The sequence below is a fragment of the Perca flavescens genome, chromosome 3 (genome assembly GCF_004354835.1).
Source record: "Perca flavescens isolate YP-PL-M2 chromosome 3, PFLA_1.0, whole genome shotgun sequence".
In the NCBI taxonomy this organism is placed as follows: Eukaryota; Metazoa; Chordata; class Actinopteri; order Perciformes; family Percidae; genus Perca; species Perca flavescens.
This window is the reverse complement of record NC_041333.1, coordinates 31699034-31726757: the sequence shown is the minus strand read 5'-3', so window position 1 is coordinate 31726757 and position 27724 is coordinate 31699034. Positions and strand designations below refer to the sequence as shown.

General features: G+C 39.6%; 1 protein-coding gene and 1 long non-coding RNA gene across 10 annotated transcripts in view; one reads left to right on the top strand and one right to left on the bottom strand.

Moving 5' to 3' along the window:
• Nucleotides 1-276: 276 nt before the first annotated feature.
• Nucleotides 277-2299, bottom strand: LOC114553357 (transcobalamin-1-like). Of its 2 annotated transcripts, none has more exons than XM_028574625.1 (5): nucleotides 2223-2285; nucleotides 1870-1908; nucleotides 1622-1763; nucleotides 822-958; nucleotides 277-690 (listed from the first exon to the last, which is right to left on the bottom strand). In XM_028574625.1, the coding sequence occupies exons 2-5, from the start codon at nucleotides 1904-1906 to the stop codon at nucleotides 629-631; spliced, it is 378 nt and encodes a 125-aa protein (XP_028430426.1). In that variant the 5' UTR covers nucleotides 1907-1908; nucleotides 2223-2285; the 3' UTR covers nucleotides 277-628. The 2 variants fall into 2 exon arrangements, with proteins under 2 accessions (XP_028430426.1, XP_028430425.1); XM_028574624.1 differs by having other exon boundaries at nucleotides 539-690; nucleotides 1870-1914; nucleotides 2223-2299.
• A 1729-nt stretch (nucleotides 2300-4028) lies between these two features.
• Nucleotides 4029-27724, top strand: part of LOC114549958 (uncharacterized) — a 105612-nt gene continuing 81916 nt past the window's right edge. For 6 of the 8 annotated variants that reach the window (XR_003691634.1, XR_003691627.1, XR_003691636.1 and 3 more), the window contains exons 1-2: nucleotides 4029-4204; nucleotides 5869-6038. This is a non-coding gene — a long non-coding RNA (uncharacterized LOC114549958). Of the gene's footprint in view, nucleotides 4205-5868; nucleotides 6039-6826; nucleotides 6860-27724 lie in introns of all 8 variants that reach the window. The other 2 variants (XR_003691630.1, XR_003691635.1) reach the window with 2 other exon arrangements.

Genomic DNA, 27724 nt, shown 5'->3' with positions numbered 1-27724 from the left:
CTTCCAATAACAGTTTCCCTCTAGCCCAATTATCCTAACGTTTGCTCAGTTTAATTCATACTCTGACCTCGGAGTACTGCCTCTGAAAAATATCTGTGATAAAAAAATAGTTTACAAAGTGCATTTTCTAAAATAAATTATGTCTTGCATTTATGTCTTTGTGTTTCAAAAGATTAGCAATATTAGAACTTGAAAAACAAATTTTCATCAAATTGAAATAATTGATTTGAACATTATTGATCCAAAATCAAACACTCAAACACACACTTCTCAAAATGCCACACTGTGGCAGCAGTGAACCGCACACATGGAGGCACAGCCTTCTAAATCTCTCAAAAGGGAAAACTAGAAAACCCATCCTAAAATTAAGGCTTAGCTTCATTTGTAAATACAAAAAACTATTGATAAAATATTAATTTTTTCTATCCCACTTATACAACCAATGTTAATTTCCATGTCTCTACTTGCCTTTGTAAGCTGTTTAAGTCAATAAATGGAGGAACATGTGCTTAGCTGTTCATTCTCTCAAACAACAAACACCAAGGCATCTTTTTTTTATTAATAATTATGAAATATATATTGATACACTTGAATCTGGTCCCATTATGATGTCCAGTTATCTTGATTTTCAGTACTTGGTGTAGTTCAGGATAATTTCCTCGTTTGCACTGGGAATGTAACATCCAATACCTGCAAACAAGATCAATACAGTATAAAAATAGTATAAGTTGATTCACAGCGAGAGTAAGAAGAACAAGAGAGATTTTTGACAATGAAAATGACAGATGACAGACAGATTAACTACTTCTTGGTTGACTTACCAACATCAAGTCTGATGATTGGGCCATTGGGTTTCTTGCCCAGGAGCTCCCAGTAGGTATGTTGCTCTGGATTGCCAGCCAAACCGTTCACACTCTGTAGGTACGGGCCATAGTTTGGATCCTCTGTGTAGGTAAACCTGCAGGACCAAACAGAAGATGGCTTGTAGATATGGGCTATTATTATCAGAAGGCGTTGTTCCCTTCTCATACTAAGTCATTAAAATATATTTGCATAGCAATTTTCAACACTAAGTTACAAGGTGCTTCATGAAAAAACCCAGCAGGCAAAAAAAAAAATAGAGAAGAAACACACACACACACATGCATACACACACACACACACACACACACACACACACACACACACACACACACACACACACACACACAAACACACACACACAAAACTCCACCTGCTGATCTGAGGCTGCTCAAAAGACTCATATGGGTTTAACTGCAATTAATAAGACTTTAACGTCGTTGTTTAGTATTAGCAAAATAACATACTGTTACTAAGTATAATTATGTGACATTGTATGATTAACTATCATTCTTTGATATATCATCTGGTGTTTCCTGTGTTTCCCTGGAAGTTAGAGCAGCTAGAGGGGTTAAAGGTTGCATGACGCCATTGACAGGTGACAGACTTTTAATTTCCCTGAACATTGTTGCAAACATTTGGAATAAAGTACACAACTCAACAAGATATATAGCATATAAGTCGTTTTTAGACATTTTTACAGAGAAATTTTACATGTTAAATCTTTAAAGAGAAGAATCAGTTGGTGCAATGATCTCACATAAAGTCTTTGCCACAGTCCTGCAGTCTCCTCAATCCACCCAGTAAGATTCCTCTCTCAAGCACGTAAGTGCTGTATGTCTTCGGATCGTGGGGCGTTACCGAGTTTGTCACCATCACACTGAAGGGGATATGAGCATCCTCTGAAAAACAGAAAAGGAAAACTATTACACTCCTCTTTTTTTTGGGCCAGGATTTTTAGCATTCAGTAATAATATTGAAAGGCATTGTTCTAAAATTGAAACTTGCCTGCATCTGAGATTCCAGAAACCAGCAACACTTCCATTTCTGTTGCTGGGTATGAAAACACATTGTGAGCTGCTGCCATTATTGACAGTATATAATCATATGCATGCAGGGTAAATACTGGAATGAGGTCATGGTATAATTTAAAGTATGGGCAAACGTAGTGGGACTCAATGATGCATAGACATTAGCTCAGGCAGGGATCTTTGAACCAATCTGAACCACTGCAGGTGAGTAACTCATACCAACTCATGTCAAACAACCCACAATATCTCTTAAAATTGTCCCAAATATGTAAATTGGCAAGCAGCATTTAAAATAGCAAAAAACAAATAGGTCACAAAAACGTTTCAAACCTTTTTTTAGCTACCGTTGAGGTTGTTAAGAACTGAATAGAGGATCCTTCCTATTTGAGTAGCTCCTGGTCCTGTTGGGAGGACTCCTGGTCAGAAACTTCTCTTATACAGTAGCGTATCACATCATTGTAAAACAACCAGTGACTGTAACAAATAAAAACAACCACTAATTAAGTAATACTGTACTTTTCAATATGAGGAAGTTACTTTCATTATGAAACTGCTACCGCCTGTTTGCTTGCGTGTTCTCAGTGGTGTGGTCTATACGCAGGTATATGCATTATACTCACTAAGAAAACTCCAGGATTTCCATATACCCACTTAAAAATGTACAATGACACACAACAACATACTTTCCGTTATATTTTTGACATATTTTAAATTGTCATCTGTGGGTTTTTTTTCTTTGCATATGCTAAATAAAGGTATTTTAGCCATGAATTGCTGCATAAAAGTGTCAAAATTCAGGAAATGAAGTCTTTGAGGCTGGAAATTTCCCTGGGGGAGGACACCCAGACCCCCCACTATGATGAATCAGTCTCGCAAACTGGATTTCTTTTTGATACATTGACCTCTTTCCAGACAGACAGACAGACTGGTAGCCCAAAGGTTGCTGGTTGAAATCACAGCTGGCCTATGATGTGATTGGTTTCGTTTCAACATTGGTGGGGACACATATGAAGTGGGGAGTCTGGGGGTCCTTCCCCTGAAGAGTTTTGAGCATTAAACACTTCCTTTCCTGCATTCTTTCTGGTGAATTGTTCTGCACCACTTTATGGGGAAATGTCTTCATTTATGTAAAGGAAAACACAGGTGATAATTCAAAATATAAAAAAACTTTGTGAAATTTAATGCAGTAGGGCTCTAAGGCATTCTGTATATTTCAAATATTTATTCTCCTGTAGATCAAATTTTCTTATTTAATGTTATCTCTGCTGATTCAACATCATTTACTCTTCCTCCTCTTCTTTGTCTTTTGTTTGGGGGAAGTGACCTCTTTAAAAGGGCATGTGACACCTGTTCCCGTCAATAATTTAATTCACTTATAAACCCCCTTAGTTGTTTTTGTTAGTGTGAGTATTGTATGTGTTTGTGTGCATGTATGAAAGTGTGTCGTGTTGCACTTAACACAAATAAATTTTTTTTTTAATTATTTTTCATCCTTTTGCAAAATAAAAGAGCAAAGTGTTAGGATCTGTTTTTGTTGTTGTTACTTTTAGAGGAAAGTGTTTTATTTTGTTAGAATTAAAACTTCCAGGTATGATGTAATCACATAACTGTTTCCCCCCTCTATGCCACCGAAGTACACTACTATTCTTTTGCAGGTGGGACTTCCATAGAACTTATCAAAACTGATAGATAGATGTATGTATGTGTGTGCGTGTGTGTGTATGTGTGTGTGTGTTCCAAGTTCTGCTTGTTTTTGTGGATCCACACTTATTCCTCAAAGTCCTGACTAGCACATTATTATTCTTAACAAGCTGTGACTTTCACAGAAGTGATCATGGAAACTTGTCTGTGTGTGTGTTCAAATTCTGCTAGTTTTTCTGGATCCACTTGTTTCAGCAAGATATCTAATCATGTTCAACTCTTATTTGTGCACATTCAAAATATAACTATGGAGGGTTGTGATATTTTGAGTAAAAAAAGTCGTAAAATTACGAGAATAAAATCACAATTTAATAGAAGTAGCCACAGTGTTTGCCTTTCACACATAGTGGTGACGACAGTGGAGAGCTATAAGCCGTTACCTTGTATATGCATGAGTCCCGATAGTAGCCTATAGTTACACATCAGCCACTACAGTGGACTCTACTGCGTCATGCCAAACACTGCCACCCATTGGTCAGCCGTAGGAAGTGCATCCCAAATATCTCAAAACCAAGATGGCCGACGGACGCACAGATACTTGTGATACATGCTAGAAACCGATTAGCTCAGGAATATCTTGCCAATCCTTCTATAGCAGGAGACCTTTGCAGGTAAATAAAATTTGGTAACGGCAAGTAACATCTAGGAGTAATATAGTTGATACAATTTATAACAAGCCTATTGGTTTTGTGTTGGGAGGAAATTATGATTTATCACCTGTGCAGTTAATTAGATATCTAAACTACAATTCATACAATTACGGTAAGTTTGTTCTTGAAAATACTTCATCAGCGGCAACGTTTTTTTCTTTTAATTAGAATATAACTTTAACTAACAGTTTTTGTAATAAAAACAATATTTTCTGCAGATAAGTTATGAGAGCCATTATATTTAGTGCAATGTGTGATAGATAGGCTTAGCCTACAGGATAGTGAAGCAAATACCATCTGAGTCAAGTGCATGGATGTATTAAAAGCACAAGGTTGAGTCAGGATGCTAGTGGCAGTGATGATGAATGGCTGCCAGAAAAATGATTAGCAAATGCTAGCAGTAGTGGCGCTGAGGATGCTAAGGCATTAGCCTAACAGCATTATATGTATACTTTTTTAATTTTCACAAAATATATCATTTTATACACTGGTTTGTTAAATGCATATTTTTTCAGTTGAAAACTCAAACAATGAAAAACTCAATGCATGTAGGCCTACGAAGTTAAAAAAAAAAATCGTGACTAAAGAGGAATAAAAAAACACTTCTGTCACACATTATGCAGGAAAGGAGACTGTTTATTCTGCTGTCTTTGTGTCCCTTAAACACACACACAACTGTGGTGTGGTATATATTGGGTTGATGCCCATGCAGTCGTTATTGGCCTTCAAGGGAGGCATCTAAAAAAGGAAGATAGGACTTGACTCTTCTAGTCATCCTGTGTGAACCAAAGACTAGGGTGTACCTGATTGGCAAGAGAATTATCAAGATGAAAGTTATAGCTATAAGGCTCATTGGAAATAAAGCTAATGTTTAATAATATGATCCATAAATTGAATAAGTAAGTTAACATTCAAAAGTGAATTTTTCTCATGGTGGTACCCTCCTGATGGGAGTGATAACACACGATAAACAAACGGGACCTTGGTTCCTTGTGAAAAATCCAAAGCAATTATTGGAGAGCAGTGAATCTTTGCAATCTAATAGTGCTCTCTGTGTTCTTTTCAAGCTTTTAAACTAATCTGTGATTGATTGCTAATTATCGGTGACGAGGCCCATGGGGACAGCCATGCCCCTCCGTCCTTTTCATTGCGTGAAAGCAGCTATAACTTTCAAACCGTTGACTCGGCGCCTTGTTCTCGCAGCTCAATAGTCTTCAAGACGTTTGAAAAATTTAGCGTGGCCTTTTTCCCAATAAAGAAAGTGGAGCTTCCCAACAATAAAGCACTGGAACCAATATTACCTTGTGGATGGTGCAATAGTCTGGGCCACAGGTAAATAGTCTAATGATCAAAAGTTCTTTGACTGCATTATCATTTTCAGAAATATGTCCATAGCAATCAGCTGTTGAACTTTAATCCTCAAGCCCAACATGAAATGAAAAGTCCAGGTCTAGTCTACTTGTTCATGTTATTGACTGCGGTGTTGAGTCAAAAACGCCGGATTGATAACCTTCTCTGCGTAATGACAGAAGTGTCTCTTAATAGCGCACCGATTGATGTTGGCTGTTTGGAGGTGAATCGCTCTTCTCTCTTCATCGATGGCAATGTATTTATTTTTTTTCAAGGTCGGATCAATCGAGGGGCAGGTTTTGTCTTGGAAATCTATGCCTCCAATTTGCTGCAGGATCCAGACTATAAAAGTGGAGCTGATGTGGTGATGCTGCTCAGAACTGCTGTGATGGTCTAACCAGAGGAACTCCTGCTAAACTGCATGGAAACGGCACAAGTTGAGCAGGTAGGTCATGACCACTCTGACAAATAAATCCACTTAAGCTGTAAGAGTGTATTTATGAATCGAAGATTGTAGAACAATTTGCAGGTCATGATAAGAAGAGTGAAAGGTCATTTAGATTGGCTGGAAGCTAATAAAAGTGCTTTGGTTCTCCAAGGCCGGTTTATATGAATATTGAACAACTTATTTCATTAATAATAACTACTCAAGTAGAGCTGCTAAAATGAATCAGTTAGTTGATCCAAAGAAAATGCATTATGCACTATTTAGAAAACCGATACATTGCTCGAGTCATTTTACATGTAGAAATGCCGGTTTGGAATGTTGGTTCCACCTCAGATGTGAGGATTTGCAGCTTTTCTTTGTCATATATGATAGTGAATGTGATATTTTTGGGTTTTGGACTGTTGGTGAGACAAAAAAAGACATTTTAAGGTGTCACTTTGGATTCTGGAAAATGTTCACTTTTCACAACTTTTTAAGATTTCATAGACCAAAGTCTTAATGGACTAATTGAGGAAATAATCTGCATATGAATGAAACAACGATGACAACGATCAACAATGAAAATAATCGTTAGCTGCCGATGTTAAAGCTATTAATATCATTATGGAGCGGTTTTTTAGCTGTTGAGGCTTTATAAGTTGGAAGAAGGCTACAGATATTACTGGATCTTGTCACCACAGCGTAATTGCACAGAAAGTGGGGAACAAAGCAGATGTTTTGATTTGTCACAGTAGGAAAAGCACAGGTGTAACTAATAACATGATTAATGGCTGTGTTCCATTCAGGTGTGCTGGTTCCAGGGTCTTGCTATTTCACAGGTAGAAAATATGACTCACTTTGTGGATTTAAATCTAAAATTGTGCCACTGTTCAAATTAGAGCCCGACCGATAAAGGATTTTTAGGGCCGATATCGATACAAATATTTGGTGATTTAAAAATCCGATATTCCAATATATCGGCAGATATATATATATATTTTTTTTAAATCCAGAAACGCGTAGCAAAACAAACAGATTTCCATAACATTATTTGTAGTTATTTATGAGTCCTCACTAAAATTATATGATAATGCAGTTTCAAAATAAACGTGTTTGTTTTATTGTTACAACAGAACAGAGGAACATCAAAATATATTAAAGTTCTGATAAATAAAATGTATAAAAATACAAACTTAAAATATGAAACTTAAACACGGGTGTTGCCAACAGGGACGTTATGTTTTTTATTTTATTTTTTAAATATTCATTTATCGGCCATTATAAATGCTGATAGCGATAGTTTGGAAAATGCCTAATATCGGCCCGCCGATATATCGGTCGGGCTCTAGTTCAAATGCACGTCAGTGTATACAACAATAAGTGAACATATCACACTTAAATGAACGCAAAGTTGAGCTTTTGTTGGTCTTTTAGTAAGCTTTTAAGCAGTTAGTGTCACACTATTAGTAAAAAGCTGCTGATTCGGTCAGTGTCAACATTCAGTATAGTCCGTTCAGTTTGAAGACTTGGTGTTAAAGTTTTGTTTGCACATGTACTTAACACCTCTAATGCTGGCTCACTGGAATGGTTTACTGGGACTCTAAGCCATTGTTAATGTTATTAGTTATACCTGTGAAAACTAAACAGAGAAGCAGCATTCAGTTTTTATGCACCACATATCTGGAACAAACTCACAGAAAACTTGAAGTCCTGTCAGTGCTTTTAAAACATTTCTGATTTCCACTTGATACAGTTTTATTCACATGCACATTTATCATTCTGCTTTAGCTTATTTGTATATATTCTATTTTATTTTGTTTTACCCTTTTAATCCTATTTATGTGTGTATATTTTATTCTATTGCCTTGTGTTTATTTTACATCTTGTCCCTGATAATGCCTTTATGTCAAATGGAAGCACTTTAAATTGCCTTGTTGTTGAACGGCTATACAAATATACTTGCCTTGCCAATGCTTCTCCTGCTATGACAAGTCAAAAGCTATGTCCCAGTTCCATACTACATACTGATTGTATACATTATTTACTATATGCTATAAGTCACAGAATACTCAATTTGCATCGATCACCAAATAATCAATGTACTTTAATGTTTTCTATTTAACATAAATGAATGCAATACATCCACTGATGTACAGCAATCAAACTTCACTCAAACTTCACAAAAAAAAAGCTAAATGTTTTCCCCAAGATTTAATACAGTTTTTGGTTGTATTTCAAGAGATCTTCTCTCAGCTGTTTAAAAAAAAGAAAATATTTGTCAGGGACAGCTCATATTAATAAACATTTCTGTAAATATGCCAGAATTAGCCAAAAGGCTTGTTTTTATCTGCAGTCCCTGGCCAGATGTTACAATAGGCTCCCTTAAAAACAATGATAGGCATCCTAACACAAGCGTGACATTAAATACAAATATAAATACATGTGCACTAGATAAAATCACATTACATTCTTGTCTTTTCACCACCATCTGCAATTCTTTTTCTTCTTTTTTTCCAGCTGTAAGCAGCTCTACACATATCTTTTGCATTGTGGGAGAATAGTCTACATTAACTGCACTCAAACATTAAGTAAATTAAGTGGACTTCATGTCCTACATTTCAACTATTAAAACACTATCTACTTAAAACCTGCTTGGAATTGCTATGTAGTATGGAGCTGGGACACAACTAAAATCATCCCTGGATAAAAAGCTCTATTTCTACCATACACAGACACCTACATGAAGAAAGTGATTCTCTTGATAGCCTGATTGCAGTATGAGTTTAGTCCAAAGGGTGGTGCTAGAGCTCCATGTTTGGGTTTACTCCACAGGAAAGAGGAAAATCTTGAGCACCATGTCTTACCTTCTGGTCTCAATAGTTCTCAATATCAATCATCTTGTTTTAAAACCCAAACATGCTTTATCTCCAATAGTTTGACCAAAGTCATTCACTGTAGTCTGTTTGTGCACTGCCTCTGCTGATATATCACATGTCTTGTTACACCTATAAGAACATGTAAAGAGGTGTTGAGGTGGCAAAAAAGAATGTGTTCAGACATTTGTTGCTAATGATGCTTCAAGCGTTTTGTCAATATGATAGCCTATAACCACGTCCATCAACGCCTGGCAAGAATAGATCAATACTTTTGCAAAATCAATTAATTGTTTTATCAATAGGTGAAAGTGTTTCACAGTATCTAATGTCATGTCTGCTCACAATTAGTCCAAATTGGACAATGTAACTGCTCTTTTGTAAAGGCTGAAAATTATTTAGTATTTTATTTCACTTAAGGAACAGTGAAATAAAATAAAATATTTTATTTCAGAAATAAAATAAAATTTTATTTCAGTGGGTGTGATGATGGAGGTTTAAATGGATATCCTGCTTTCCTAAAAGTGATCCAAAGGGCTTGAAGACATACTGTATCTATTTATTGTACTGTGTGTATTTGTACTGTATGTAGAAATTGTCCTGTTACAACCTGAGGAGCTTCTTGGCAAACATGCAAGACTTAAAACTTAAAAAAAAAATGTATGTTCTATTAATCAAGGTAGCTACTGGTCGAAAATATATAACAATGTGATGATGGATGCTGGGTTTAGTAGCGCTGTTATGATAATGGTAAAAATATTTTAATTGATTTTGATTCCTTTATATTTTCATATCCCTTTATAAATGAGATAATATTGAGCTAACTCTCAACTTATTTTTCACTTGTAAGACGGGATCAATACAAGGCAGCATCATACTTGAATACAGGCACCACACTGCTTAGCAAGTTGAACATGCCTGTGTGTTCTTTAGCTACTTGTTATTGGTTTATTGACTGAGAGAACGAGAAAACAAACAACTGCCTTGCCACCATTATTGCTTTCCAACCCCCCCTTCACTGCGCACTTAGGGTTGGCTTGCTGCACCAATACATCTCACACATCTGTGTTTGCACAGGAGCAGGTTGATGGACACTGTTCCATTATGGCCTGTAAACAGCTTGTCAGTCCCTGCCCTCTTCCGATGGCGGGGGTGGCGGGCTGGTGGTCGTCAGGGGCGGGGTCAAAGTTGATGAACGGTGCGTTGTGTTTGTCTGACCCACTTCATTTCATCCCAGACAGGCTGCAGGTTGTGGCAGAGGGGGCAGCTGAGCCACAGATAATGACAGGGCTTTGTTCAGGGCTGGGGCTTTCGTCAAAATAGGCCCGAGCCAGACAAAAGCCGGGGTCACAGGTCCTCGGAGACCCAGGGTGAGAGGGCTAATGAGTCAGTGTTGAGCTAAGAGGAGCCGGCCAGTGTGGTCTACAGCCACAGGCTCAGATGGTTCTGACACAGCCAAGGCTAATTTGTCTGTTTTGTTCCTGACTGGAGACTGCAGAGCCGACATTACATACAGTTACTGTCTTATCAGCATTAGCAGCATCAACATTTGACAAGTAACACATTTTCTTAAAACGGTTGAGTTTTCAGGGACTATTCTTTGTAGCTACCAAGAGAGAACAACTGAAGAGTTGTTTAGTCAGCACTCATAGAGCTGGATGGCTGTTCATGGCTGTGTGAAGGCTGGAACTATAGGTCCGGATAGCGAGAGGGTCCAATTCGAAAAAGGACGTGTGCAAAACCCACCCAAATTCAACATGCATCAATTCATTTTCAAAAACAAAATACTGTCCTCAATACCATCATGACTATTACAAAATATACAGCATCACTGGCAGCAGCAGGATGTGCCACCAATTAACAAGCAGTCATGGTCAAAAAGAGCTGGAATGCATATATTCTCCTCAATAATTATTCGTTATGGTCCGCTCTAATCCACTAGGTTTTAAGATAATATTGACACCAAGATGGAAGACGCAATACCCTTCCCGACTGGATTAGACTGAATACAGTTTGGATCCTGGGTCAAGTCTCGGTTACTTGAAGCCGAGTGGACCCATGAAGACCTGGTGCATGGTTGGAGATGTTAGTGCATACTTGTAATATATATAACAAATATTGGCTATAAAGCTAATGTATGTCTTTTCGTCAGCGTCCTTTTCTTTTCTCTGCGACCTGTGGTTATCCATAACCCCCCAGATGTACAGTAGAGCCACAAAGATATTGACATGTATCTATGCAAAAGTATAAAGGCCTCCGTACGCTTCAAACTAAGTGCTGTTGGGACTGTCTAACAGTGTCTTAAAGTGTCCTTCCTAACTACTTCCGTCACTTTTTCCTGTGCACAACCTCCGGTAACGCCATGAATGCCTTTTGAAGACAGACTGTCCGAAAGTGTGTGCCCTTATCCTCATTTGCAGGATTCATTGTTTCAAGACTACAAAGACAAACGAAAGACACAAAATTCTAGCGAGAGATCAGAGGAGGAGGAGGCCAGGAGGAGGTTATGACGTGCGTAGTAAATTCTGTGGACCTGGCATTTCTTCCATGTTTACACTCCCACAGTTAAATCAACACTGGCAATATTTCTGTGCATGAAGCGCGCCTGTGACTCCTTGAGGCTTGACTGGCCCCTCTCTTCCTTTTGTTTGGCTTTGGGCTTTGTAGCTTTTCATTTTGATCTCTTTACACTTTCGCCTCCGCTCCCCATCACTCTATCAACCGCCTACGACCCAGACACATGCGGCTCTGGCTTATCCAGCCGTGGCATTGACCTCTCATCTTCGGATTGACCCGCTGCTTCCCATGACCTCTGACCTCTCGGGCTGAACCCTGCAGCCGTCTGGACCTCCTCCTCCTCCACCTGGCCCCTATCTCTACCCTTCAGATGGTCCAGATGGATTACTCTCTGCTCAAGATGTGTACCGGATTACATTGTTGCCTCAACAGAGGATCCTCGAAGCCTCAGGTCTAAGCAGCAGCAGCTCATACTACAGAATTATATTTGTGATTATGTGGAGATATCTTCCATCAAGCCCTGAATTGGCAGACGTTAGGTTCTTCCAAAGCATTTCTTTGGATTTGTTACTTGTCACTTTAGATGGCAGTTATGTGCTGTTTGCGTGAGTTGCACAATACAGATGCCAAACTCTCTCTCTCTCTCTCTCTCTCTCTCTCTCTCTCTCTCTCTCTCTCTCTTTCTCTCTCTCTCTCTCTGTCTGTCGCTCTCTGAACTTGCTGTCCCCATTCCATAGCCTGGTTTTGATACATAGTGTTCTGATAGTTTGCCGGGGAGAATCTGGGTCAGCATGGGGAGCCTGAGATAGAACTGGCACAAGGCTGACTTGCTAAAGAAATGCGTCACTCATTGCTGTACAAAGACTAGAAAAAAACAGTACTGTTCTCCCGCTTCAGAACCGCAAATTCCATATGCCTAACATAACCTGTCGGAAGAATCCGCTTGAGTTTTTAGCAACATCGCTATGTGTATTGTTGGGACCAGTAATAAGTCACAACAGAGCCCTGTTGCCTATGCAGACTTTAAATAGGATGCCATATAGGTTCAGATAATATTTTTTTTATCTCACTCAAGCAGAAGAGATGCACGAAATTGTTCACATGAGGACATTTCATTATCAAAACTGACTGTGTGTGATTGCCTTGCCATTTTGAGCGACATTTCCATTAGTTTTGGGTTAGGTATTACATCACTGAAGTCTAGACAGACATCTAATGTGCGATTGAATTACATGGACTGGAAATGTGCAGAAAGCCAACAATATAGTTAATTTGGACAGCAGAGAATGTTTTTCATATTTTCAAATTGGAATATTTGTCTTTTCCTACACTGTTGTTTCAGTCTGTTGCGTTTTAAAGTGTGAAATTGTTTTTTCGTGCAAAGTGGGGCTTGCTCCGTGGACTTTGGTCCGAGCAGCATTCCTGATCCCTGCTGAACTGAAAACTATAGTGAGAGGAGAGGGAGGGGAGGGGAGAAAGAGCTGTGAGGGAGGAGGGGTAAGGCAAGCACAAGAGAGGAAGTGAGTGTTCATTACAAAGTGTGCCTCTCGGTTATGGGCATGCCCAGTAGAGTTAGCCTTGCAGCCTGAAATCCAGCCTCTAAATTTGAACAGGAGGGAGACGAGGTGACTGAACAGACTTTTGTTGCTCTCTCTCTCGCTCTCTCTGCCTCTCACTCTCTCTCTTCCTCTCGCTCTCGCAATGTTAATTCCTACTCTTCTCCCAGTAGTGAGTGTGGAGAGATTTTTTTTGCTCTGGAAGAGCAAGAGGAGGTGCAGATTTCATCTAGTGCAAACTAAGGGGGAAGTAAAGAAAATAAGAAGAAGAGGAAAAAGAGAGAGAAAGACATCACCCCCATCACACTCCCTCATTGCCTCCTCTGCCAACGACTTTCACCTCAGAAATAGCGGCGGGACCAACTTCAAAAGGAAGTCAGCAAGGAGCTGGAGTGTGAAATCTGAGAAGAGAAGCAAGATGAGAGGCTGACCGGCGCTGTGTTTGCTATGCTGTCCAGGTCAGTGCCCAGGAAAGACCAAACAACTGCTCACTCCTTTCCTCTACCTGCTTTTTCTTCTTCCAAACTCCTGTCTATTGAGTGTACATTGTGCATACAGTGCTTTTACATCTGCTTGTTAGAAAAGAGTGGGTGTAGTGGTGAGGGGTTGTGTAACAAGACTGACAGACAGATTGACAGACTGCGCACCGTCTCCTCTCCGCACCATCCAACCAGTGTCACACACAGCCGAGTAAAAGTACTCAAACTCCAGCTGCTCCCTTCAGTGCTAGATGTGGGAACTGTATAGTTGATCAGCTCAGATGTTCACATGCATACACGTGTTGAAGGAGGACAAACTCGCCGAATGCTGCCACGTGGTTACGATAAGGGAGAAATCACGGAGACGCACCGTAGGCTGGGTGCACACTCCCACTCACGTGGGGGGCATTGCGGCGGTGGTACAAAGACGTGATCAGAGTTGCAGTAAGAACAACTTCAAGTTCTGAGACTTTTGAATGCATTTCTGACCAAACTTCTTTCTAGGCATCAGTACATGCTCACAAATAGGCAGCAGATTGAATGAATTGCTCTGCTTAACGATATGACAGCCGGGGGGAACGTATTTTCAGTCGTCAGCGTGTCATGTCTTGCTGCTCAGTTTCTACCTTTTTAAAATTTCCATTTTTAACTTTAACATTGAGGATGTCTCCTGATTTAGTTTCATACATGCATTTTACTGAGAACCCACATATCTCCTATATCACAGAGTTAATTAACAATGTCTCATTATTACATTTATTCCCTGTAATTGATGGTGTATTGGCCTTACCTTAAATCCCCCCAATCAAACAATATTACTGGATGTAATCAAAGTGGATTTGCAATTATTCAGTAATAGCATGAAGTCAGTGGTTTTTTTACAGCAGAGATCAGTGATTTGTGATTTTAAGTCCACAAAGGTTGAGAGGTTATTATCGATGACTATTTATTTCATATGGGAGCTGTCAGACAGCTCACCTGTCTGGGGCTGTCCTCTGTCCGAGGCACCCCTGAGGGCCTGTCCCATTAGCTATCCCAGCATGCCTTACCACTGACAACGAAGTGTCAGCAGTGGCCTCCCAGGAGGCTGTTGTTGACAGGTTTATTATTCCTAGGCTGGGGTAGCGGGGCAATACTATGGCACTCTAGGTGAGAGGAGAGTGACTTTTATATTTACAGTAAAAATTATGAGTATTAGTAGTATTACATTCCGGCAGTAATCACATTTTTTTGTGTCATGGCTTTATTATTTAACCTAGTTTATATTTTCATTTTTGATAAAATGCTCCTGATTATTTTCTTATTTTTTTAAATGTCCCAATTATAATTTCCCAGAGCCCAATATGACATTCAGTAGAGCCCAACAACTCAAAAACCACATCTTTGTCAGATAAGACAAAGAAAAGCATCAACTCATCGCATTTGAGGTGCTGGAACTAATGACGAAAAAAGACAATTAATTATAACCTTAATTCAGTTTACTTTATACATACTTTAATGTACAATATACGCTGTGACCACTAACTATTTTCAAACAGTATAGTGTCTGACTAGTAATACTCCATGTGAATAGTTTTATTGAATTGAATTTATAGAGTTATTGTTGAATTTGTGTTGATAGAAGTGATTCATGTTTTGTCAGTATTACTCTCCTTCTCAGTGATAAGCAGTACTTTCATATGTTTACAGTAGTAGTGGCTGTTAACGTCATCTCCAGCATACCAGACATTCTGTAGCTGGCCCTCTCTGCTCACTTCTCATGCCTGTAATGGTTACAATGGGTGTTCCCTCAATATCTCAGTTTCGTATATGTACTAGTGCTCACAAAATCTGTCCATGGAAATTGGCATGGGTCGGTATACGATTCTGACGGGATGATAACCTTCAGCATAAATATCACGGTTTCACTGTATTGCAATTACAAAATGTATTTTAATTTAATTATAATATTTTTTTTAAATGTCTGGGTAAAAAACTAATTTTCTTCCCCCCTTTGAACACAATGTGTTTTATTTTTTAACACTCTGCACACTGGCAGGGAGACGGATTACTAAACTGCAGTACCTCTCCTTGACCACTCATGAAGAACAGCTGATACCTTAGGAACGGTATGACAGAAAATGTTACTGGTTTTGAAATCTTGACTTTTTCAAACCGCGGTATACCTTGAAATCGGTAACCGGCCCATTCCTACATGGAAACATTTAAAGGATTGATTATTGGTATCACTGTTAACACTTTCATTTCATCATTATAGACAGTCTACTACTACTCTTAAGGTCTCTCTGAAGGGAAAGGCTTTGTTTGTTTATGTGATTTAGGTGAGATTTAAGACCTGTGAATGGTCAACATTGTATGACCATTTAAGGTCTAGAATTGTTTTAGTAAAATGTGTTTAATTTCTAATTAGGTTTTTAGGCCAGATGATTAAAAAAACGGGAGCAGATTGTGGCAGATTTCTTTTGCCTAGCTTGGGACAGAAGACAAAGTTCTTTGTTGGCAGTTTGTAAAAAGTTCACTCATAAATGTTCCTCTACTGAAATGGTAATTTTGATATGTTGTGCACTACACATTACCTACACGTAAGATAACTAACTACTAGAGTGGACATTTTTAAATTTCTTATCAACTTACATACGTACTTGATCGAAAATGGTCTATGGAGACAATATTTAAATTTGATTCAAGCGTGGAAGTTCATTCTTGGCCATTTACAAGAAAATCCCAACCCAAGGTGCACTTACTAGCTTTGGTCAAACTGCTGAACAAAGCTAATTCAATTTTTTCCTCATTAAAATTAGTTTCAAAGATTAAAATTCCGATTTACTTTTCTAAAGAATCATTTCTTTTTAATCTAGTTTCTGACTAACTGAAGGAAGCACATCACAACTAGACTTTTTTCAACTCGAAGATTTTCTTCATGGTTAGAACTAACTGAGCCTTTAAAAACAGTTGTCTGATGTCTTCTGCGGCTGTGGAGGAGCTTTTAAAGTTAAAGTTTTGACAGAAAATTGGGCTGGGTGGAATGAAGTTTGAAAGATAAGGGCATAAGATTGAATTGAAATATTCTGTTGACTGACATTATGGGAAATGTAGCATTTTGTTAAAACTTGACTCATGCTAAGGACTAAACGTTAGAATGTCTGAACCTCCACTTGAGAGAAGTTGGAGGAAAGTGCTACATACACACTACGTTGCTGGAGTACCCCTTTCAGCCTCCACTAATCTGGTTTTCCCCTTTTTAAATAAAAGATCTGTTCTGTCAGCTGTAGTCGGGGTTCACTAGCATGAGATCTTCACAATTATTTTTTATTTCCAACTCAACTGCATTCATTTGCAAGCATCATTCTTGACATTTTTTCTTTTTCTGCCCCATATATTTAAGAACAAATACATGCAAATGTACTGAATAAATTAATCCTTGTGGTGTGCATAGAGGTTGTCAGAAGAATCGGTCTTGTCTTTTCTTAGCAGCAGTATTGTATTGCTCCATATGGGGCAACTCCGAAAGCTGTTGTTGCTGCTTGTATCAGAACCATCAGGAGTTCATTTATTTAACTCTCAGGATGACTCCCTTCTTCCTGGGAGACTGGGTTCCCATGCGTTCCTCCGTGGGTCCCACCCCTGATGGCCTATCTAAGGCTCCATGATCCATCACACAGCAGGCGGCCATGTTTTCTGAAAGGGCTGTGAACTTGTTACCTCCCTCAGCCCGCCTGCCTGAATGTCAAACCCATTTTTCTCTTCTTGTGTCCCCTTTCTCGGGTCTTCCCCTTCCCAGAATTGCTGGTTTATTGAAATAATTGGGCTGCATTCAGTGCGACCAGGTTGCCAGCGCAGCTTTTTGAATTGAGATATCAAGTCTGGTGCTGCGATTTCCCTCTGACCTTCCTTTCAGAGCTCCTTCCTCCGCCTCTGCCTGCCTCGCTCTGAGGTCGTGATGGGTCACCATCATGACTCCAGCCTCTCGGTACAATGACACGACATCCATGGTACATTATCTACAGTGGGTCAGCTGGCCTGGAGCTCTGTCTATAGACTATTCTTCACTGCTGCGTTGTCTCGGTGATCTCTGGATCCAGCCTGTTCAACATGGCACACATTCAACATGGCAACCTCAAGGGGCGTTTTATTCTTCCAGCAGAATTAAATCACTTTTCTCTCTCTCCCCTTTCTGCCTCTCCACTGAGTTATTCAGAGTTTAATGAGGAAGGGAAGATAAAGGGAAGCTTATGGTTTGCCGGATGATGGAGAGGCTGCCTTTTTGTTTCTGTTGGAGGAGCCACACAGGAAGCGTTCAAGTGAACCAGAGGGGAAGGTGATTGAGATGTCTGAGAATGAGCCAGGGAGTCTGGAGAGGCAGGGGTCGTTAAAGTGTCAGAGGAGCTACAGTTTATCAAAAATTCTTCTGCATTTTAGAGACAGCCTAGGTTGCAGTGGGTTAATGTAGAAGTCACGTGCAGTATGGAGATATAATCTGTTGTGCGGTGTTAGGATTATCGAACATTAATGCACTGATTTCGCCATAGGCATCAAATAGTTATGTGCCTCTATACCTCCAGTGCCGTGCATCATTTTAATGACGGCACAGGATTATCCTCTTACATAAGCGAGTGTGGGCGGTTTGGAGGCGGCTCCTGACAGTGTGGGAGGGCATCAGACCGGACCGGAGGAAGCGCCAACCTGACGCTGTTGTTGTGAGGTTCAGCATGGGGTCAAAGTCCATACTACGCATCAGCTGTCAGAGAGTGTGTTTGGTTTACCGGCTGCATGGGCGTCAGCAGCGACGCAGGGTTCTTCTGTCTGACATCAGAAAAGACACTCAGAGTGGAGAGGTAAAAGAGGTTAGCTGGTTTACACACTACTTCTATCTCTCTGTCTCTCTCTTACACACACACACACACACACACACACACACACACACACACACACACACACACACACACAAAGACTCTGTCACTGAGGTCAGCGCTGGTCTATCTCTCTGGAGCTGTTTGTTACTGTTCCCTTCAGCAGTTGTACCAGCCAGCTGCTGTGGACATGCAGTTCCTAGAAAAAAAGACCTGTTCACAGTATACAAGGACAGTTTTAGTACAAAATTTACAGGGATTTTGACAGATGAGGCAGTTTGTTGGGGGGGGGGAACCATACACTCAACTCATGATTCAGTACGATTCATGGTTTTAAGTTCACGCTGCGATTTTCTCGCAATAATGAAATGACTGAAAAAATATTTCTTTATTTATATAAACTGTGCAAAACAGCAGATGTGTCCTCTTATCAAAAGTGCAATTAAATATTATTTTATCTTAAATAAGAAAAAGCAAAAAATGAATCAAAGATTAAAGAACGGCTTGTTTATTACTTTTTTACGTTTTTCATCCTTTTTAGAGCCACGGCACATTTTTTACATAAAAACAAAAATCCTGCGGCACACCACCAATCAAAAATTTTACAAAATGACACATTGTAGCCTAATACAGTATATATAATGAAAATGTAGTCTCTCAATTTTGTTTATACTCACTTAGTGTGAAACCTGGGCCTGTTTTAGATCAACACAAAGCTGATATCCTGCCAGGAACTGAAGAAAGGCTCACACGAAGCACTTCCTCAACCGCTCTCAGTCGCTCTTCTTTTTTTAGTTTTTTATAGAAGTCATGCTTGAGAAGCTCAGCTCGCAAAGATATGTTGTGGAAAATGGGAGCAATGCTGAAATAGCTCTGTTTTGCCAGAATGGGGAACTCCTTGGCAGCAGTCAACCAAAAACTGTCCAAAGGTAGATCAGCAAAGCTTAGCTTTAAACCACGGTCTTGTCTCAGTTCAGTTAGTCCCTCCTGCTCCTGCAAAGTCATGTCCTTTCCAAAAACTGCTGCTGAGCTATATGGGTCCCTAACCCAGTCAAGGCATTCAGTGGAGGTTGAGGGGAAATAAAATGACAACTTCTCCTCAAGAGTTTTCAAATGTTTACGTATTATCTCACACAGTGCAGCAGTGTTGAGTCTCCTTGCCATTTCTGGGTGAGTGGGAACATGTCAAGCTTGGCATTTTCCAGATGTTGTTGCCAGAGGTGCACCTTTTGAACGGAATCCATTTAGTTTATCTGTGCTTGTGAGCAGGTTTTCATTTTGGCCTTGCATTTGTGAGTTCATTTCATTCAGATGCTGAAATATATCTGCCATATATGCCAGCCTTGCACACCACTCATCGGATGCAAGCAGCTTTGCGTCATCGCACCTCTCATCAGTCAAAACGCCGCGGCACAGTGGTTGAAAATCACTGGCTTAGGCCATTATGGTCATATTGTAATGATGTATTTCAAATGCAATTTGACAACAACTTTATAACAACTTTTTTCACCAGTCATTTGCTGTTAAACAACAAAAAGGAGAAACACTAGATGGCAAAAGGGTATTTTACAACAACATCAAATGCACCACTGAGTCCCGTCTCTGTTGTTTCTCCGGCTGCGTCCATGCTGTCTCAAAGTGCAGCTGGTCTCCTCTGTGTCTTCAGCTGCAGACTGTTGTACGTCCCGGTGATGGAATCCTTTCCAGTGAAATACAGTCACACTTTACACCGTTTAGCTGTCAGCATTTTAACCTTCTTTAAGCCAGGCTAACGTAACTAGCTAACGGTAGGCTAACGTTAGCTGCTAGACTAGAGTCACGCCCTGGGCTGTTTAAAAATTGCATCATCATACTCATTGACGACTCTGTAATGTGCATTGTATAGTCATAACATAGTCACCTGTAGTCTATATAAAACAGTTAAGAGGATGCTGTAAATTGTTGCTGCTGAAGGATTGTTAATGTGAGCAATAGAGACAAATGTGATCGGGGATTAGCCTATGGTGTTCTGAAAAGTAACAAGTTATTTTATAATAAGGTATACAGTTTTAATACAGGCACATGTTATGGGGGTGCAGAAGGTCATGGGCTTAGTGCTGCATTTGTTCGCTGAATGAAGTGATGCAGACCATTACATTTTATAAATTGTCTCTGCAAATGTGTAATTTGCACCCTCAAATTACTTTGCTTTGCCACTGTCCCATGTAAAATATTTAGCCCCACGTATTGTGTGTAGTGTTTCAGTGTAGTTTTTATGAAATGACATCATAAAAAGCTTTTACGGTTAAATCATTTTGTTACCCCATAAAATACTTTTTAGAGAAGATTAACAGCATTGTATTTAACGGCCAAAACCTGATTTACAGCTACGTGTTACAAATTTATCATTTGCTTTTATAAGTTTTAACTAGTGATTTATCAAAAAACGTACCCTCCTGAAACGAATGTGGCACTGAACACAGTAGTTGTGATATCTCATCATACCACACTCACCTGTCAATCTCAGTGTGTGTCCAGTACTTTCTCCTTTTTATTTTCTAGGCGACGCTCCAATCTTTGTTCGGTTATGGGGGTTGTTACTGCTCATTCAAAATACTCAGTTCTTGTTCTGTTTCTTGTAAACAAAAGCAGAAATGTAGAACCCGTCGTTTCCTTTTACACAAGTGGATTTCATGCCAGGGAAAGCCTCTGAGCAGCAAATGTAAATACTGTCCATGAAATGTCTACGGGTTGACTCAGGTTACATCAGTGATAGAGAAGAGAAATAAAACGGACAGCTATTTGAAAATGTCAGAGATTGTTTCTTTAAGTGCTGAAAGCTTTTATTTGAAAGATGGTTATTCTCAAACTGACCACCGTGGCTCTTACGTTTCCACACTCAAGGCCTCTAAGCAGAATATAGCTCCCAGTGCTCCCAGCTCACACTGAAGCCGGGTGTCTGTGTGTCTGTGTCTGTGTGTGTGTGTGTGTGTGTGTGTGTGTGTGTGTGTGGTGGGTGTGTGTGTGTGTGTGGGTGGGTGCGTGAGTGCGTGTGTGGTGGCGGTGGTGGGTGTGTGTCTAACCGACTCCTGCCCTCTCTCTTTGTAACTCTCTTCATCTCGGTCTCTCTCTCTCCCCAGCCTCGCTCCACCGTTTTTCATACCCCTCCGTTCTCGCCTCGGCGGGGGTGAGAGTCACAGGTTGACAGTCTCACAGGTTTCCTCATTACGCCGTGTCTGAGCCAGCAGAGATTTATAGAGATGATAAAAGCAGTCTGGAGGGTGATAATGACCACGGGCTGTGATGCAGGAGGAGGAGTAGGGGAGAGGCAGGGCTCTGTCTGGCCGCTCGCTCTGCCTCTTATCACTCACTGTGCTGCCCAAATGACTCATAGGGAATAAAACAGCAGGAGAAGTTACCTACGATGTTGACTGCTGAATATATTCAAATCTATATGTTCACATACCTTTTCATATCTTTTAATCCAAATCTCCCTCTGGTTCATGTGTGACCTATAGGCGGTCGCCAGCATGAGGCGAAACTACCAGATTTCATTCTCATTTTCATAAAAATATAATTCCATGCATTATTTCCTTCTTTATACTGTAACTTTGCTTAATCAGTGCTACTTACTTGAAATTATGCTGACCAAAAGCTAAAGCTGACCTTTTACCCCCAAAAAACGTAACGTCATAAGTGTGACAACAATTCGTCATTATTTCACAAAAACGTAATTTTTTACTGGCTAGTTTCGAAATCTTTTTTTTCAAATTTGTGGTTTGTGAGGGATGTTTGTGAGCTGAAAAGAAAATATGTTGCCTCGTCAGTTTTATACTGTTCACTTTAAGTGAAGGAACATTTACATTTACTTCAGTTGAGAAGTGGAAGGGTGATTTTTTTTTTTTAAAACTTCAAGTGGTTTAACTCCATCAACATCTCTGTAGCTTTATGAAAAGAACATAGTGTGTTCACATTGTAAATGGCGTTGTTCCCATCAGTTTCTGTCGCTTATCTTATTTTCTCAGTTATCAAGTGTCCTTCTCTAGCTGTTACATTTCACTTGTGGCCTCGCACTGAAGGACAAAGAACAGTTCTTTCTATAATGGTTTCAACATGAGACTAAGAGCTTGGTCTTTTATTGAAAATCATTACATATGTTCTGTATATATTGTAACTAAGGCACTAGTCAGGCAATATTATGTACTCGTCATTATTTTTATTAGTTAGATTTTTTCTGGCATGGTCAAATTAAAGATTACTTAATATCTTCCCCAATTTTGTTTTGGTTGTAATTTAAAAAAGACATTGGCATTGCCCTTTCAAACCCGTAATTCATGGTTAAAACCCTTGGCGGGGACAACTAACTGTTCATTTCACTTCAGTCTATGTCAACGTCAGTTTTATTTGTATGGCACCTTTTTATTACAAGGAAACCCAAAGTGCTATACATTAAAAACACATTTAAAAACAAAGCATGAATAGAAATTGGATTTAAGTTTATTTGCATTTTATCTTCATTACCTTGTCCTATTTCTAATTTTGCACTTACTGTGACCGTGTGCCCCCTTCATTCTGCCACCATTGAGCTCTAGTGATGTTAGAGAGCGTGCTCAGTTCTTCCTAGGTGTGTTTGCAGATCTAACCCTAACCGACACACTGGCTGTCTCTTCTAACTGCTCCTCTGCCCTAAACCCCCCCTTAATGCATCTTTACACCTGTACTACTCCCACCCTACCTTTACTTTCACCTCTCCTGCTCTCTCCCCCATCTGAGGGTTAGAGGAGGACAACACACAATTTTTCATTTGACCATTCTCTGTGAAAATATAAATATTTTTTTTTAATAAATATTGGCAGCAGAATAACTTGGCACAACTGCTATTTAATGTTAACTTTTGAAGCTCCTAAAAACTATTTAGGAGTGGTATGTTAATATTTTTCTATAACATTAAATAGCCATGACTTAATAATCAACAGTCAAAGTAAAATCATCATATTTATTAAGGGGTTAAAACCCAGGACTGTGTGGGTGTGGGTCGATGAGATTTGTTTGACTATGACCAAACGAGCCCACAACTTTCATCATATTCTGATTTAAATGTAGCTAAATCCTGATTATTGTACAGTGCGTGCCATCACCTTTTTCCAACTGAGCCCCATCTATGTAAAAAAAGCAGCTGTTTGAAACGCTAAAAGAAAATAATGCACTATATAGGTTTTCATTGCTCGGAGTAGAAACTAATTCTGAAAAAAAAACTTATTTTTTCAGCCTTTTAAAATACCCCATTTTACAAATATTCATACATACTGTATATTTTAGTCTTGTATAACATGTGTGAGGGGCCGTTTGATGCTTGGGATGAGCTGTTGGAGTTTTCCCTGTAGTTTCCCTTTGATTGGGTCCAAAAGTGTTTGTGTTATAAAGTATGGCAGAGGATGCTCTGAATGCTCAGCCTAAGGGTAAGCGAGACTTCCCTGGTTTTAAAGCTACCAGACATTGAACAGCTGTAGTACCTTCTTTAGGTGGCATCTGTACATGTATGTCTGTCCTAGAGTGACATGAAGAGAAGAGACAAATTCTTACTCTCAGCGAGCCAGAAAGGTAAACCAAGCGCTCTGAAAATGAGCCATTTTGCCTGGACTCACTCACTCCTGTGTCTCTCTCTCTCTCTCTCTCTGCTCCCAGTTCCATTTTCTGGCCCATTCATATGGTAATAGGGGTCAGGAGATGAGGGGGTTCTCACGTTCAATGTGAAACTTGGCCTTTTGTGTTGCCTCGGCTCAAGCTGCCGCGACAGAGGCCAGAGGTGAAATTGAATTCAGATGAAATTCCCCAGTGTGTCTGGCCTTGGGCTGGACTGTGCTAGACTGGACTGGTCTTGGTGCAGGGTGCACGTCACGGCTCTCTGTTTGGCCAGGGTGTAAGAAGATGTTGGCTCGGTAAACCTGAAGCTGAGCCAGGGCTGAAGGGATTTCTGCCATCTCTAGCTTGTCATTTAGGTTTGATTGGCATGTTTAAGAATACCACAATGATTTATGGATTTGAAGCTGCAGTGCTTAATATTTTGCACTCAGTCAGTGTCTTTGATTTAGAACTTATAACATTACATTACATGTCATTTAGCTGACGCTTTTATCCAAAGCGACTTACGATTCTTACATATCAGAGGAGCTTAAGTGGGGTTAAGTGTCTTGCTCAGGGACACATTGGTTGATGTATCGCAGTGGGAATTGAACCCGGTTCTACCACACCAAAGGCATGTGACATATCCACTGTGCCATCACCACCCCGAAGCTTAATAATTGTCCGATTATTAAATGTTTATGCCAGAATGATCTTCAGTGAAGTTCAGTTCTGAGACTGATTTAAGACTATCAAAAAGGAAACCAAAGCAGTCAACTGAAAACAACCCTATTGCTAGACTGTACATTGATATTAGACGATTCCACAAAACCCTAGATTATGTTCAATTACTAAATTTCTTTTAATCTCATTTCCTACAATATCTCGACATGGCAACTACATTATGATTCAGGCTAAGGATAGATTGTGGTTATGGCAAATACAATTTGGTTAAGGTTAGTGAAGGATCATGGTTAGGGTTAGGCAAGACTAAGATTCAAAGCCAAAGTACAGCTGAGGATGAAGTCATTAATTGTTTTTTTATTAGGAATTTGGCCAGACATCGAAGTATTGGACACATTTTCACCTGTTGATGGTATTTTATGAAAAGTTGGAATCACCGAAATACAAATCATCATGAGGGTATCATGAATATGTGATATTGAGAATGTTTTCGCATGTCTGTAAAAGACAAATTACATGTGAAATATCAAACCAAGTCATTAGCAGGAGTAATCAGATACTGAAGGCTGCGAGTGGATAACTTAAAGGTCATTTTGGGAATTACTTTGTTAAGGAAGTGGTACATTTTATTTTATTTATATGGACAACACACATTAATCAACATGTCTGTAAATGTGCCACACTCTAAGAAATATCTGTGTATTAACAGTTGTATGTCTCTAAATTTTAACAGAAAATGTCCATAGAACATGATTAACAGTCAACAATTTACATTTTGAATTGCATAATTTGTGCCCCGACAACTTTTGTTGGCCAAGGAGGGTTTTGGGATATTAAAGAAGTCCACGTTGTGACACTCTCCACGACATATTTGTTTTTTTTTCCTGCAATTTTTTTTTCACATTTTCAGAAGTTTAATAACTGCTTTGTATGAAAGAATTTGATATAGGCCTAACAAAATGTTCTGTATTTTAACTGTAGCTACACACATACTTTATGTTTTTTTAATTTACGGGACAAAGTCCGAGACATGAGCTGCCAGAACTTTTTCTGTTTTTTTACGGATTTATTTTTTAGAGTGCAGCCAACCGGCTAATTTTCAAGATAGACTATGAATGGACTCCATTTTGTGTGTGTAACCTTGAACTTTGAGTAGCAGTGGGAACATTTACTTTTCAGAGAAGTGAAGTCAACCCTTTGTCATCCTCCCTCAAAAGCATTTATTTGTGTCCGTGGGGCCTACAAGCATGAGCTGGATTTGTCCCATTTCTAAAAGATGTTTACACCACACACATTCACTCAGTACAGCACCTTGGGTTTCTGAAATGTAGAGTGGTGAAGGGATGAAGGTTTTAAATGGAATGAATAAGGGTGCACAGGAAATCGAAGGTGTCCAATGATAACAAAATGTCACTACTTGTTTATTAGCAGCGAATGTTTCAAGCCCTAACTGAGGTGTACACATTTCACAAGCAGTTACTCCACTTAACTATGCCACATTTCCCCTTTCGGTGTCCTGTTTCAGGAAAGACAAAGAAATGAGAGGTGCTATTTTTCAAACTGCTTTCAACATCCACCCAGGGTGGTAATTCTGGGAAATAGGAGACGGCTATTTCCAGCCAAACTAATGTTGTTGAGGGCCTCAGAGAGAGCAGCAACATGCCCTCAGACAAAAAAAAAAGACACAAGACCAAAGTGTCTTGGGAAATTTATAGTGGCCTTGCATCATAATTTAATCATATTTGTTTATTTCCTAGTAAAGGGAGTTATGATCTGGATAAAATCCATCACGCCTCTCAAAGTATATGTGACACACACGGTGGGTGCATTGGGTTCAAAGAAAAATCCTGTTTACAGTAGGAGCCTGTGTTCTCTAGCGGAGGAGCCCGCTAACTGCCATTTTAACACATTTACACTTGTACATTGCAGGGGGAGTATGGAAGCAAATTACAAGGCGGTTACATTTGGCTCTGGGTGGAAAGAAAAGTAAGCTGGGGAGGCCCAAGGCTAGATCCCATGAGGTCCGAACCGCTACCCTGCCACCTGTATGTGGTTGGAGCTATGTTTGTATATTTGTTTTTGAAAACCGCAGTTTTGGGATATTTTATAGTTTTTATATGAATAAAAAAACAAACATCCTGGGGTGCCTGGGTAGCTCACCTGGTTAAGTGTGCGTCCCATGTACAGAGGCGCAGTCTTTGCTGCAGCGGCTGCGGGTTCTATACCGACCTGTGGCCCTTTGCTGCATTTCAATCTCCCTCTCTCATCCCTTTCATGACTTCAGCTGTCCTCTCAAATAAAGGCCTAAAATGCCCAAAAAGTTATCTTAAAAAATAAAATAAAAGTATCCTGTAAATTATTAATGGCCATTACTTGGCCACTTTGGAGCAGTGCAATAAGCTGTAAACAACACAACATCTGCATTTATTTATTTAACTAGGTATGCCGACTGAGAACAAATTCTCATTTGCAACAACGACCTGGGTAAGACAAGGCATAAACATGCGAGACAACATACAGTTACACAGGAAATTTTGCAAAATATAAACATACAAAATACTGCATATAACCGCAGCACAAACTTGTCACAGTGACCATGTTAGCAAACAGTGGTAAAGGGACTACATTTACATAGCACTTTTCTAGTCTTAGCTAACACTCAACGGGCTTTACAACACAAGGCAGCATTCACACACACACTCATTCACTGGTGGCAAAGGCTACAGGGCGATGACCATTCACACGCACACTCAGACACACACACAGATGGCTGTGCTTGAGCAATTCATGGTTCAGTATCTTCGACGTGTAGAGTGCAGAGGCCAGGGATCAAACCACCGACCTTTTAATTAATGGACGACCGCTTTACCTTCTGAGTACAAGTAAAGATGCGGACCTTTAAAAAAAACAAAAACTAAAAGACGGTAAAGAGCTCCATCGGGGAACTGCAGACTGGATGATAAATATTGGTGGGTTTGTCACTACAAGTGAGGAGAACAGTTAAGCTAGTTAGCTATTTTATTTTTATTTTATTTTCTTCTTCATGTTGATTCGTTATGTATAAGCTCCTAGGTTTTGTTTACATGCTCGACCCGAGGCAAAAGCTCTATTTTTGAAGTGGATTTGTAAAAAAGCCTTGTTTGT

What these genes read in the sequence shown, in the direction of transcription:
- LOC114553357 (XM_028574624.1), bottom strand. Translation starts at nt 1,906, where the DNA reads ATGGAAGTGTTGCTGGTTTCTGGAATCTCAGATGCAG. An exon ending in TTCTGGAATCTCAGATGCAG is followed by an intron (nt 1,764 to 1,869) that starts GCAAGTTTCAAT and finishes TCTGTTTTTCAG; the next exon opens with AGGATGCTCATATCCCCTTC. An exon ending in AATCATCAGACTTGATGTTG is followed by an intron (nt 691 to 821) that starts GTAAGTCAACCA and finishes TCTTGTTTGCAG; the next exon opens with GTATTGGATGTTACATTCCC.